The 13,441-nt window shown below is 45.2% G+C and overlaps 1 protein-coding gene across 1 annotated transcript in view; it reads left to right on the top strand.

Annotated features, from left to right (window-relative positions):
• FBXO41 (F-box protein 41) overlaps positions 1 to 13,441 on the top strand; it is a 457,910-nt gene that overhangs the window by 365,484 nt on the left and 78,985 nt on the right. The window contains exons 6-8 of the mRNA XM_085642773.1: positions 2,644 to 2,876; positions 4,157 to 4,272; positions 7,506 to 7,658. Coding sequence (XP_085498899.1) covers positions 2,644 to 2,876; positions 4,157 to 4,272; positions 7,506 to 7,658 — 502 coding nt within the window. The remainder of the gene's footprint in view (positions 1 to 2,643; positions 2,877 to 4,156; positions 4,273 to 7,505; positions 7,659 to 13,441) is intronic.

Here is a 13,441-nt window from a genome sequence, read left to right as displayed (position 1 = left end):
TTAGACCTGACATCCTCGGCGTGGTATTCTCCAAACTTTTTACCTTTACTCATTCTGTTTGCCTGATTTGTTTTTGGTTGGCTTTTGAACTCTGCACACGTTTCCACTGCTAACCAGTGCTAAAGCACTTGTGCTCTCTCATGGTAGAATTGGCTCAGACCAAATAGCACCTTTGATTTACTTATAAGTCCTCATTAAATGATACTGCATGTACAAAGGGCCTGTAAATTAAATGCTACAAGTGGGCCCTGCAGCACTCGTTGTGCCTTTTAAAACAAGTCCCAGGTCTGCACTTGCAGCCTGTGCTGCAGTTTTAAACTGCCATTTTGAACTGGAATCTAAACCTTCATTTTTAGCACATATATGTCACCTCTAAGTTAGGCCCTAAAGGCTCATAGGGCAGTGTGCATTGTATTAGAAAATGCAGGAACTGTGGGTTTAAGTTTTACATGTCCTAGCAGTGAAAAACTCCTAAAGTTGTTTTATAATGTTGCAAGCCCTATCTCTCCCATTGACTAACACTGCAATACCCTATTACATTCAACAAGGTTTGCCTTTGGATTGGGAGCCAATTGAGATATGCTGTTTAGACTCACATCAATTGTAATTTAAAATCCTCTTTATTTGTAAAGTCAGACTTTAAGTTACAATTCTGAAAATTACACTTTTAGCAACTTGGCATCTTCTTGCCTGCCAGTTTTCTGGGTCACATGACTGTGAATGGCTTTGCTGTTGAGGTTTGTTGTATTCCTCCCAGACAGTGAGATAAAAGGGGGCTGAGTGTCAGCATGGCTGGGGGCAGAGCTGTTCCCTGCCCCTCTTACATTTCAAAGGGCTTGGCCTCCAGCTCACACAGAGGAACCTGACACTAGTCTTTTGTCACCCCAGACTTCTTGAAGCCTTGACTGGGCAAGGGTAGAACTTTCCAGAACACGATTTAGGGTAGTTTAGGGAATCGCCCAGCTTCAAAGGCTGGCTCCAGGTATAAATATTGGACCTCTAGAGCCCCTCTTCAGTACACTCCTGAGGCTGTGGACATTACAGAAGAAGGCCCGTCCTGCTGCTACCAGAGGACTGCCATGCTGTTTAGGCACTTCCTTGACCCTAAGAGAGCTGTCCTTCTGCTTGAGGCCTGCCCTGCGCTCTGAGATTGAAGGCTGGACCTGCTCCGTTCATCGCTGACCTCCTGTAAGAGCTACAGGGACACAACCAGCTCCAGAGGTCTCCCTGCAACTGACTAGCTGGCCTACTGCGCTGGACTGGTCTGGCTCTACAACTGGACCTGCTTGAGAACTACTGACCTCTGCTGAAGTGAGTTCCTGATCCCCAAGAGATTCCACCCAGGTCCTGTACCCTTGACTCGCATCAGTGGAGCTGCTCCTGTAAAGAAAGGTGAAATCCTGAAGTTTTGGGCACTTTGTGACTGAGATTGGGCTGTGCTGCCCATGACTATGCATGCCAATGCTATGCTGAAGGGAACAGGACTCTTCATGCTACAGGAATCACCAGTGATGACTGGCAACGCAAGATCTGCACTTTGCATTCCAGCAACAACAGCCGGCAGTGATCGTCAACTCAAAGCTCCAGCAACGACCGCCAGCGACACTTGAACGGATCTTCATGTTACAGTGACGACCACCCACAATGCCATGCCTGCTTGTCATGCAACAGCAGCGACCATCCTTGAGGCACTCTCTGCTCCTCGCGGCCTCCTCCACCACGAACGGAACTCTTCGCTCTGGACTTTGAGATGGTAACTCTTTCAGCTGAACTACCTGGGCCCTGTACCCGTCCCACACTCCATAGCAACCGGCCTGAACTTGTGACTCTCCCTCAGGCTAGCACGACCAGATGAGCGTAAGGGGTGCTTTGTGCTTTTAGGCGCTATATTTTTCTAAAACTATGAAACTGCATACTTTCGGTTCTACTGATTGATTTTTGTTGCTCCAGTATCATTTTATTAATTAAAATGTACTCTATTTTTGTAAATTGGTTTGGGATTTTTCTTGTGTTGTATTTTCACTTTATAAATGTTACTCTGGCTTGTTTTATTCACTAGCAAGTTTATGTAGGACAACTCCAGGTTTAAAGATAAGCATTAACGTGACTGTTGACCCACAGGGATTCATTCGCAAAACTATTTGTATGAATAGTTCTGTCTTATTCCAAGCTCAACTGTGTCCTTACTCACAAAAAAGATGTTTGTGCTCTGTTTTATCTCGTACTGTGTTTTTTCGTATAGCATTACTGTTTCACTAGTGACACCTTATGTTCCCTGTTCCTCCTTCCTCTATACACTACCTCGCTTTAAATGTCCAATAAAGAATTGTGAAACAAAAAAAAAGTGTTTTGTTACTGTTCCAAAAATGTCCTTGCCTAGGCATGTCTTACTTCAGGAAAAGCACAAGCAACTCATGTAATCCTGGAGTAAAGCAACTCCTCTCAGAAAATGCTTTGTGGACTGGACATTCAGATGCAAGTCACATCTAAGAGAGGACGGAATAACGACATTGATGTGTATGAGGATCGCCCCAGCAGGCAAATTCCCATTTTGCCCAAAGTGCTGGGAATCCTTGTACCATTCTCCTACTGTTCCCTTGTAGGTAACTTTCTCCCACTTCTTGCACTGTCTGTAACCCACAGCCAGGTCAGAAGGGAAGGGCCTGCGACCGGAGCGAGGCAGCCCATCGCGATCGAACGAGGTGATCAGCCCGGAGATCTTGAAGATGAGGGCGGCCCTCTTCTGCATCTTCACCTACCTCGACACCAAGACTCTGCTGAGAGCCGCTGAGGTCTGCAAAGACTGGAAGTTTGTGGCCCGGCACCCTGCGGTGTGGACGAGGGTGCTCCTGGAGAACGCGCGGGTCACATCCAAGGTAAGCAGGTGACACTAGGGTCCATTGAGTTCTACTCAAGTGTGCAATGAGTTGCCACTGCCCTGCTTTCTGTCATTGGTTCTTCTTTCTGTTAATAAGTGTCTGTCAACGACAAGGTGCCAGGCCTGGCAGATTTAAACCCATCTCTCTAAGACCGGTTCTTGAATACGTCCAACCTAGAATCTTGTTAATGATTTGTAATGTTGTTTATGGTGTAGGTGCCTGCTGCAGTTTATAGTTGTTGGTAGTGCACATTTTGCTTCATATGTTTAGGTGCAGGTTCCTATTTCTGAGGTGCTTGTTTGCAATACTGGGTCTTGTTTTTTATGTCAGATCTATAGTGTATTACAGGTTTTATTTCCTGTGTAGGTTCCAGTGTATGATGTAGGCCCATGCTGTCCATGCTGAGTCTGATTTGTAATGCAAGGTTATGTCAATAGTTGAGGTTCCAGTTTAGGAAGAAGGTTCTGATTTTTGTTAATGTTGGATCTAGTCTGTATTGTAGTTTTATTTCATGGTGGAGGCTTCTATTCCTGGTGCAGGCTCTTGTTTCCCATGCAGGCACATGTTTATGGTATAGGTGTGCGTGGATGGGGAGGGTACTTGTCCTTGCTATTAATCTAGCTTGTAATTCAGGTTTTTGTTTGTGGTGCTGCTTCCCATTTCAGGAGTTGGTGCCTGTTTTGGATCTTGGGTCTCATACAGAATTTTGGTCCAGATGTACTATAACTTTGCATTTGGTTGCATCACTTTTGGGGTACAGCATTTTTGCCATTTCCTAAGCCAGGGAAAGCTGTTTTGCATGGTTTAGTAAATACAAAGTAACGCAATGCAGCATACAGCACTACCTTGTATTACTTTGCATCGAGTAGGTGTTATATGGGTGGAGAATTGGCGTTCCCATGCATCCACCCATGTATGTTAAGGCAAACACATATTTTAAAGACTTTTAAACCTGTTTTTTTGGCAAAATGGTGCGCCTTTCCGACTGAGGCATAACAAGGAGAAACATCTTGATTTCTCCTCAATATGTCCGCATTCCACAGCACACATACAAAGATAAATATGCCTTATAAGAATTGTTTTTGTGCAGGAAGTTATTTCTACCTTTTACTTTTCAGCTTGTTATCCTTAGATTTTACCATGTTTCTATCTTATGCTTACAGTGATTTATACTGCTTCTTGTTGGCTATTCTGTCTCCTGCATGTCTTTGCTTTTGACTGCACAGACTTCCTGTTGCTTCCTTCAGTGTCTGACACCCGTTTCTCTTTGCTTCTAGTTCCTCGTAACGCTCTCCCAGTGGTGCACCCAGGCGCACTCGCTCACCCTACAGAACCTTAAGCCGCGGCAGCGAGGGAAGAAGGAGAGCAAGGAAGACTACATGAAGAGCACAAGGTGAGCAGAGCGAGAGAGCCCTGCGGTGGGAGTAGAAAAGGAACCTCTTCCTAAAGCATCTCACCCACAACTAAAAGACCCCTGTACACCCTGAGACACAATGGGGCTCATCGCGAATGTGCTACTCAACCACCCCGCTGATAGCTGGGCTGCCAAATGTAGAAGAGTCCATCTTAATGGCATAAATGTATCCCCGAGGTGGCACCTGCATGAATTGTGGGAGCTGCTATGTTAGAAAAGACACCCATGGCAGAAGGTCCGCCATGTCAGAGAGGCCTACGAACTCTTCTGAGCTGAGTGAGTTCTGAATGTAGACCCCCGTATTGTGAAGGCATCCTCAGGACCCACAAAATAGATGCACCCCCATACACTAGGACTTTCTAGGATCTCTTGCACAGAGCTCTCAGTGCTTGATTTGTAAAAAGTTAAAAAAGTGCCTGGACCTTTTCCAGGAGATCATTGCAGCTATTGCCCTGTCAGCGCTGCCAATGACAGAACCAACACAACCACTAACCATCACACGCCTACAAGTGTGACAGTTCAGACTATTCCAGGCCCCCAATCTATGAGAATGGCTTGGGTGGCAGGTATAAGTCATTTTAATGTATGTTGTTCTGGTCATCTCTAAATAAGACAGGCAGCACCACCATGTGGCAGACTGTCATAAGTGTGGTGTTAACAATTCAGTGCTGGGGCTGAGCACCAGAAACCACAGGCTCAAGTTAAGCATTAGCTCTGTTTCTTACTGCTACCTTTGACTTTCTACGTGCACATACACACATGGAAGGTTTTTGGGGGGATGCATCACCGCTCATCACAGACAGACCAAATAAGTAGTAATCAACAAACCAAATGAGAAAAAACACTGGCTTATAGTTCAAGAAACATCTAATCCCAGAACCTGTTTCAAAAGTTAAAACTGAGGATTACAACTTCAAAAAGCTGGGCTCTACAATATGGCTAGTCGCCCAGTTGTTCGAAGTCTCTACATCTAAGATTTTGTTCCAACGCATTGTAATAATGGTGCATACAGAAGTAGTAATGCAGATCATTTTTATTACATGACAGCTCTAATTGAGCAGCTCCTGTGAGTTACACCTCCGACACACCTTTTGTGTAATTTTACTGCATAATTCCATAAGCTTCAGCTACATACATGGTGGAGTGCATTTAAGAAACAACAGATACAACGATTACCCAACCCTATGAAATTCTTTGCCGTCTTCGCTAAGAAAGACTCAAAACCACTTGAGTTTTTGGAAGCAAGCAAAGACCTGGTTGTTCTCCTCTTTAGCTGAGCCTGCCTTCCTCCTCTGCCGCCATCTTACCTGTGGCTTGCGCCGGGAAGGCCCCTTCTGCAGGCAGCCGTGCGCTTCAGAAACCATTTTAACATTAAATAACATTACTACTAATCACTAATTACAAACATTTCTTATCATAGTGACAGATATTATACTTAGCAGTAGCCACTACACACATCCTTTCTACAACAGCAAACACAAACAACACATCACCTTTCTGTACACAACACAGAAAACACACATCTCCTTTCCTTAGATGTTACAGACACAAATAAAACACGATTAATAAACAACAGAGGGCAATTACCTACTACAAACATAAATGATTAATGGCACCTTTTTGTGTCTGGAGTAGGTGAAGGGTCATAAGCCGGTTAGGAGATTAGGAACACTGTAACAATTTAGCCTCAATTCAGTCGCGGCCAGCATGGCTCACGGGTGGGGGCGGGTGTGGGGGGGTATGGGCGGGTGGTCGCACGGTAAGGGGGGGTCCCGCAGGGAGAGGTGGGGTTAAATAATATTAAAAACGTACCTTTCCTGGGTCCCGCGTTTTCCCGGCTCCAGTTCGGGCGCGTGCTCCTGCTTTCCTGCCTCCGCAGGAACAGGAAGCAGGCAGCCTCCCTCCCCTCTGCTAAGCCATTCACAACGCTGCAATGGCAGCATTGTGATTGGCTGGGATGCCGACCACACAGGTGTCTATGGGGAAGCCATTTTCTCCATGTAGGCCAGCCTACATGGAGAAAATGGAGAGTGCGCATGACAGGGCCCGCAACATTGGGCTAGCCACTCCTCACCTGCCCTGTTGCAGGACCGTCCACCCGCCCGCCCCAACCAAACCCTTTTTCTTCTTTCTTGCAGTGCGAGAAGCAGAAACATAGAATGGTATTTATAATACTATTTTATGTTTCTGCTTCTCGCACTGCGAGAAAGCAGTGGGGCGACACTACTCCGCCCACATGGAGGTGCCGCCGCTGCCTCAGTTTATAGTCTGTCCTCTATTAATGAGGGTACATCTGCCACAGTAGGTAGCCATTACTAACACAATCACATGTGCAGATTAGCTCCTTCCAAACATCCTCCTTCGCCATGTTGCCAGCTCCTTCTTCATAATCCTGCCCACTGAACCAGTAGCCTACACAGGACACGCGCCCAAGCTGAGATGCCAAACTGTACCAAACCTGTGAGGCGGGTCCCTAAAAGCTGACCCTGCCTACCTGCTCTTGGATGGCCTCCCATAGCAAGTGAAACCAGGTAGAAGGTGAGCACCGTGGACAAGGAAATGATTGACCTATGAGTTAGACTTGTTCCCTGACTACACCAACCAGCTGTCTTCAACACCCTCAGGGCATTCCCAACCCTCCAGTTCTGCAGAAAGTAAGGAGCTGTGATAAACATGTGAACATTAGAGATGGGCGAAATATTCCGCTCCACCGAAAAATTTCACTGAGTTTTGCCCACTCCAGGTTCCGCCAAGAGCCTGGAGTTCTGGCAAAACTCTCAAATGCCACGTGATAGTTTTTTCTCATGTGCAGCTCGCCAATGTTAAGTTGGCGAGCGAGAATTTGCATCCCCTAGCATGATATTCAGGTGCTAGAACGCCTCCGGGCATTCAGCATGGGCAGTCGTGGCTGGTCACGACCCTTCACATTGAGAAATCTGCAACTCAATTAGAAAATCTACTCGAGCGGCAGAAAAAAGCAACGCTTTCTGTACTACATTGTCCGCTGAGCATGAAATACTCAGTATGTCACATCCTATAGGCACAAGAGCACTGGTCACAGACATAGATGAAGGACCACTGACATCACAGTGGCACAGCTATGTTTTCCCAGACAGTCCTGCTGGGGACGCCCTGATCCTCTTGCATGTCCCACTGAACCAGGAAGCAGATATTACTGCACATGGACTGATGTTTCTTTCATCTTCTTGCAGGGGCTGCCTAGAAGCCGGACTGGAGTCGCTGCTGAAGGCAACTGGAGGCAACCTGCTGATCCTCCGCGTGTCGCACTGCCCCAACATTCTGACAGACCGCTCCCTCTGGTTGGCTAGCTGCTACTGCCGGGCGCTGCAAGCCATCACCTACCGGTACATGAAGCATTTACTTTGTCTCTGATTCTTCTGGATACCCAGATTTGTTAACTAGGATCACCCCAAAAGGCAAAAACCTTCCCTGATATATATTCCTATAGAAATACATACACAGCATAATTTCACTGTTTGCATTCAAATGCCAGTCATTTGTTTTAAAAAGTACATAATGCCTCCTATTACTTTTCACAGCAACGTTGTCCTAGAGCCTTGAACCTCTTGTTTACTCCATAACTCAGTCTCTCGTTGACTTTTTTCCTGACTCTAAACACCAAAGAAAGGCCATTGTGTACCCCTTCCAGACTACTGAACGGGATATATCAGTCTACTTGCCAGGATTCAGCCTCAAGGTTTGACACAGCTCAACTGTGCACATAATCCCCTCATGGACTGTGTTGTTAAATTCATGAAATTTTGAGTGGATTGTGAGCAGCGGACTCGTTGTCTGTTGCCTCTCAAAGGGTGGACAGAAATACTCATTTCCATATCAGGGATTTAACACAAAAATCAGTCTGGTACATTTTGCCAACCAGGTCTCTCCGTGCACTACTTTACTTCTTGACCATTCCTCCCCGCGCTTTGAGTGGTCACCTGAGGGAACGAGTTCTTTCACCTGCACAACTGTAATTAGAAGGTGAATGACTTCTCTATTTGCTCCCCTAGCCTCTCTCTGGAGTCAGGGCTACTCACAGCCTAGTACAGTAGGATAGATACTGCTTTCCCTATACACTGAGCGAGCAGGATGTGGGTGTAATTGGCTAGCTGGATGGATGGGCGTGTCTAAAGTTTGCTTGTCCTGGAGTGTTCTAGTCAGTAGGAGTTGCAATGTCTGAGGGAGTAGGAAACCTCTAAAGAAGCTGCTATATTGTTCCCTAGAGCTGTTGAGGTACTCTCAGCTTGCTTCTGACCCACTAGACCGTGCACCCCAGAACCCTTCTGGGACCCCACCATGCCAGTGAATGGAGTGGGCTGGACCTGGGTGGAGCATGGCGCATGGAGGCCCAATTGAGAATAGTACGTTAGCTGACAAGTGAGGTCACTCATGCGGTGGTGGATTTTGACACAAGGCCGCCCCCCTCCATTATAATTTTGGGGGCTGGCCTCAGAATCATCAACCAGCTAATCAGAAGCTTAAACTGTATCCTACCACAGGATCCTGTGTCAGGTCCTGAATTATGGCTGAGGGAGGTAAAGTCAGGTCTCATTGTAGTCCCACAGCTCCGGCATTGGCCATCCCGTAATGCTGCGGTTATCCCTGCAGGCACCAGAAGGTCCCACTGTGGACGGCACTCGTCTCATGGAGAGCCTGGACAGCCTTATGTTAGAAGTCATGGATCTAGAGGTAACAAATAAGTCTCAGTTGCCCTATCATTTATTTTAGTGAGGTGGCTAGAGTATGGTGTGCGCAAATCCACAAATGAGTGAATCCAAAATTGTTTCTCAGAGGTCTAACTAAGTGCTACTTTTCCCGTGGGGGAGCAAAAAGCTCCAGAGAAATGTACCTGCTATGAAGGAGCACGGTGCTTAGAATGGGATTCATTGTCTTAGAATGCTTAGAATGTGATTCATGGTGCTAAGAATGTGATTCATGGTGCTTAGAATGTGATTCATAGTGTTTAGAATGTGATTCATGATGCTTAGAAAGCTTAGAATGTGATTTGTGGTGCTTAGAATGTGATTCATGGCGCTTAGAATGTGATTCATGGTGCTTAGAATGTGATTCGTGGTGCTTAGAATGTGGTTCATAGTGTTTAGTATGTGATTAATGATGCTTAGAATGTGATTCGTGGCGCTTAGAATGTGATTCATGGCGCTTAGAATGTGATTCATAGTGTTTAGAATGTGATTCATGATGCTTAGAAAGCTTAGAATGTGATTTGTGGTGCTTAGAATGTGATTCATGGCGCTTAGAATGTGATTCATGGTGCTTAGAATGTGATTCATGGTGCTTAGAATGTGATTCATAGTGTTTAGAATGTGATTCATGATGCTTAGAATGTGATTCGTGGCGCTTAGAATGTGATTCGTGGCGCTTAGAATGTGATTCATGGCGCTTAGAATGTGATTCATGGCACTTAGAATGTGATTCGTGGTGCTTAGAATGTGATTTGTGGTGCTAAGAATGTGATTCATGGTGCTAAGAATGTGATTTGTGGTGCTTAGAATGTAATTCATGGTGCTTAGAATGTGATTCGTGGTGCTTAGAATGTGATTCGTGGTGCTTAAATGTGATTTGTGGTGCTAAGAATGTGATTAATGGTGCTAAGAATGTGATTCATGGCACTTAGAATGTGATTAATGGCGCTTAGAATGTGATTCATGGCGCTTAGAATGTGATTCATGGTGCTTAGAATGTGATTCATACTGTTTAGAATGTGATTCATGATGCTTAGAAAGCTTAGAATGTGATTCATGGCGGTTAGAATGTGATTCATGGCGGTTAGAATGTGACTCATGGTGCTTAGAATGTGAGTCATGGTGCTTAGAATGTGATTCATGGTGCTTTTAATGTGATTCATGGTGCTTAGAATGTGATTCATGGTGGTTAGAAGGTGATTCATGGTGCTTAGAATGCGATTCATGGTGCTTAGAATGCGATTCATGGTGCTTAGAATGTGATTTGTGGTGCTTAGAATGTGAGTCGTGGTGCTTAGAATGTGATTCATGGTGCTTAGAATGTGATTCATGGTGCTTAGAATGTGAGTCATGGTGCTTAGAATGTGATTTATGGTGCTTAGAATGTGAGTCATGGTGCTTAGAATGTGATTCATGGTGCTTAGATTGTGATTCGTGGTGCTTACAATATGATTCATGGTGCTTAGAATGTGATTCATGGTGCTTAGAATGTGATTAATTGTCTTAGAATGCTTAGAATGTTATTCATGGTGCTTAGAATGTGATTCGTGGTGCTTAGAATGTGATTTGTGGTGCTTAGAATGCTTAGAATGTGATTCATGGTGCTTAGAATGTGATCTGTGGTGCTTAGAATGCTTAGGATATGATTCATGGTGCTTAGAATGTGAGTCATGGTGCTTAGAATGTGATTCATGGTGCTTAGATTGTGATTCGTGGTGCTTACAATATGATTCATGGTGCTTAGAATGTGATTCATGGTGCTTAGAATGTGATTAATTGTCTTAGAATGCTTAGCATGTGATTCATGGTGCTCAGAATGTGATTAATTGTCTTAGAATGCTTAGAATGTTATTCATGGTGCTTAGAATGTGATTCATGGTGCTTAGAATGTGATTTGTGGTGCTTAGAATGCTTAGAATGTGATTCATGGTGCTTAGAATGTGATCCGTGGTGCTTAGAATGCTTAGGATATGATTCATGGTGCTTAGAATGTGATGTTATGTTTATTTGGGGAGGTTGCACTTGCACCAGTTCCTGGGTTTCATAAATTCAGGTGGAGGCACTGAGAATCTACAGCACATAGAATGTGGCACAGTGCATGCACTACACATCACCCACTGCTCTGGCAAGAGCAAGCACTGTGGTTACACCTCCCAGGCTGGAGCGCCTTGCTCACCTGTTGCGATAGGAAACACAACTCTGCCCGGCTTCATTGGACTAGGGGGGATATGATGGCACCAGAGACTTCAGCGATGAAGAGCTACAGAAGACGTCCATCCAAACCATTTGAGCAATGGAGTCTTACTTGTCTCTGCTGGGAGATGATTTAAGGATGTTTTTGATGAAGGCTAAAGATTTTGGCAGCCAAAGGCCAGAGACATTCCTGGTGCAATACTTGGCATCAATACTGGGCATTAGGGACCATAACAATGTGTCAAGATGAATCCCTTCGCAAGCCCAAGATAGGTAGCCAGATAGGCTGCCCCCTGGCAAGGGCTTGAAAGTAATTCAAGCCAGGTGGAATTCAGAGCCAAAACGGAGAAAATGTCCGGTGCCCGCTACGGCCAGTCCGGCCCTGACTGCCAGGCAGTGTGAGAACCTTGCGCGGCCTCCAGCCTCAACTCCAGAGCTCCCAATGGTGGCGAGTTTTAAACACTGTTTATAAGGTGCCACGATTGCGAGCTTGGGTGTTGCGTCTAAGGGCATTCAGGAGTGCCCGTCTGATCGCCCCACTTCTTTTAAAAGGGATCAGACGTCACTGGGCCACAGGTACTAAAGTGGAGACCATGTATTTATTTAATTAGTTCTTAAATAATGCTTAACAACAATGGCCCTGAGGCACGACTTCAGATGCCCCTCAGATCTAGCTGTGATCTTGAAGGGAAAAGCTGCAAAGGAAGATCAGATCGCGCAGCTGTTCCATGGAGGTGGACAGTTTAACAGTTTAATTACCTTAACATACAAATATCTTAAGGTAGTTCAATTAGAGTTGCAAAGATTTCGGGAGGGAAAAAAGGAGAAATTAACAAGGATAGGAGAAGCAGTAAATAACAAGCTTTCACAAAGCCAGTAGGTCTCTCCTTTCAGACTTATTGGTATTGCCAATGCTTGCTTTGCCGATGCTGCACATCGACAAAAAGATTTTGCTAATGCTGTGCAGCATGGCTAAAATAAAGAATAAAGAAGCGTAATGATATGCATGTGCACGTGTGTGTTTACATGTCATGAGACTAAGGCATCCCGGTGTGGTGGCATCTGCAAAAATAATAAAAAAAGAATGTAAACGAGTGTGAAACCGCTTTTAATAAAACTGAACTCTGTCTGGAAGTAAATGGCAGCCCTGGTCTATCCCAAAAAAAATTTCAATAGATATATAATACATCAAAGCAATCAGGCTAGAATGCCGCATAAATTATGAAAAAGAAAAAGGAAGGAAGGAGGCTGCTCTCCACCTAAACCCAGGGTTTCCTACTTCCTGTTACCTGTGTATGTAAAGGACCGTGACAGGAGGGGGGGGGGGGCAAAGTAGGAGCAGATGGGGAGAAAGCTGTACAGGGGAGCGACGAAGAAGCCTGAGGAGAAATTAATTAAAAAAATTAAGGCCAGTGTAGGGGAAGCAATATATGAGGTGAGGGGAGGAGGGAGGAGGGAACAAAACAGAGCACACAAGATGGAGGTGGTGTTTGTGGTGGGGAAGCAGCACACAAGGGAGAGAGCAAAAAAGACACGCACTCTCATGAACAAAACCCTGAATATAAGCAATGAAAGGATACAAGACATCCAATCAAAAGATACTAAAGAAGCTGTGCTCCAGAGGAGGGACAAACACAAGAAGAGGAAGGGAAGTAAGCAAAGGAGAGTGACGAGAAAATCAGCCAATAGTAAGCAATGGGCTGGACATAAGCCCTTTGGTAGTTCCACAAGAGACCTTTCACAAGCAGACAGCTAAACGCTGCTTGTAGGCGCGTCCTAAAAATGGATACGGCTGAGGCAAATAGGGGCAAACTGAAAAGAGGAGAGGAGTTTCCTCCTTTAAAACAAGCACTGACAAAGGCAGCAGGTCTCACCTTTGAGACTTTTTGGCTTTGCCAGAGAATTCTAGACATGCTGCACCGCATCCCTGATACTGTGCGGCATGACTAGAAAATTAAAGAATTGAAAAATAATGTTTGACGTGGATGGGCGAGTAATTTAGCAGGCATGCTCGCCACACAGGTGTTTTATGTTTTTTGCCTAAAGATTTTTTAGATATCAATTCGAACTGGATCAGTAACTAAAAAAAAAAGACACCAGGTTAGCGGCACGAATGCAAAACAGGAAACGTGGGCAGGTAGAGAAGCACAACATGTTATGCTGGCATGTGCGAAGCCACACAGCGCATGGAAACAACATGCTAGTGACAGAGAAGCACATGGTGAGAGGAA

The sequence above is a fragment of the Triturus cristatus genome, chromosome 2_2 (assembly GCF_964204655.1).
Source record: "Triturus cristatus chromosome 2_2, aTriCri1.1, whole genome shotgun sequence".
Taxonomy (NCBI): Eukaryota; Metazoa; Chordata; class Amphibia; order Caudata; family Salamandridae; genus Triturus; species Triturus cristatus.
The sequence above is the reverse complement of the archived record's forward strand: the minus strand, read 5'-3'. Positions and strand labels throughout refer to the sequence as shown.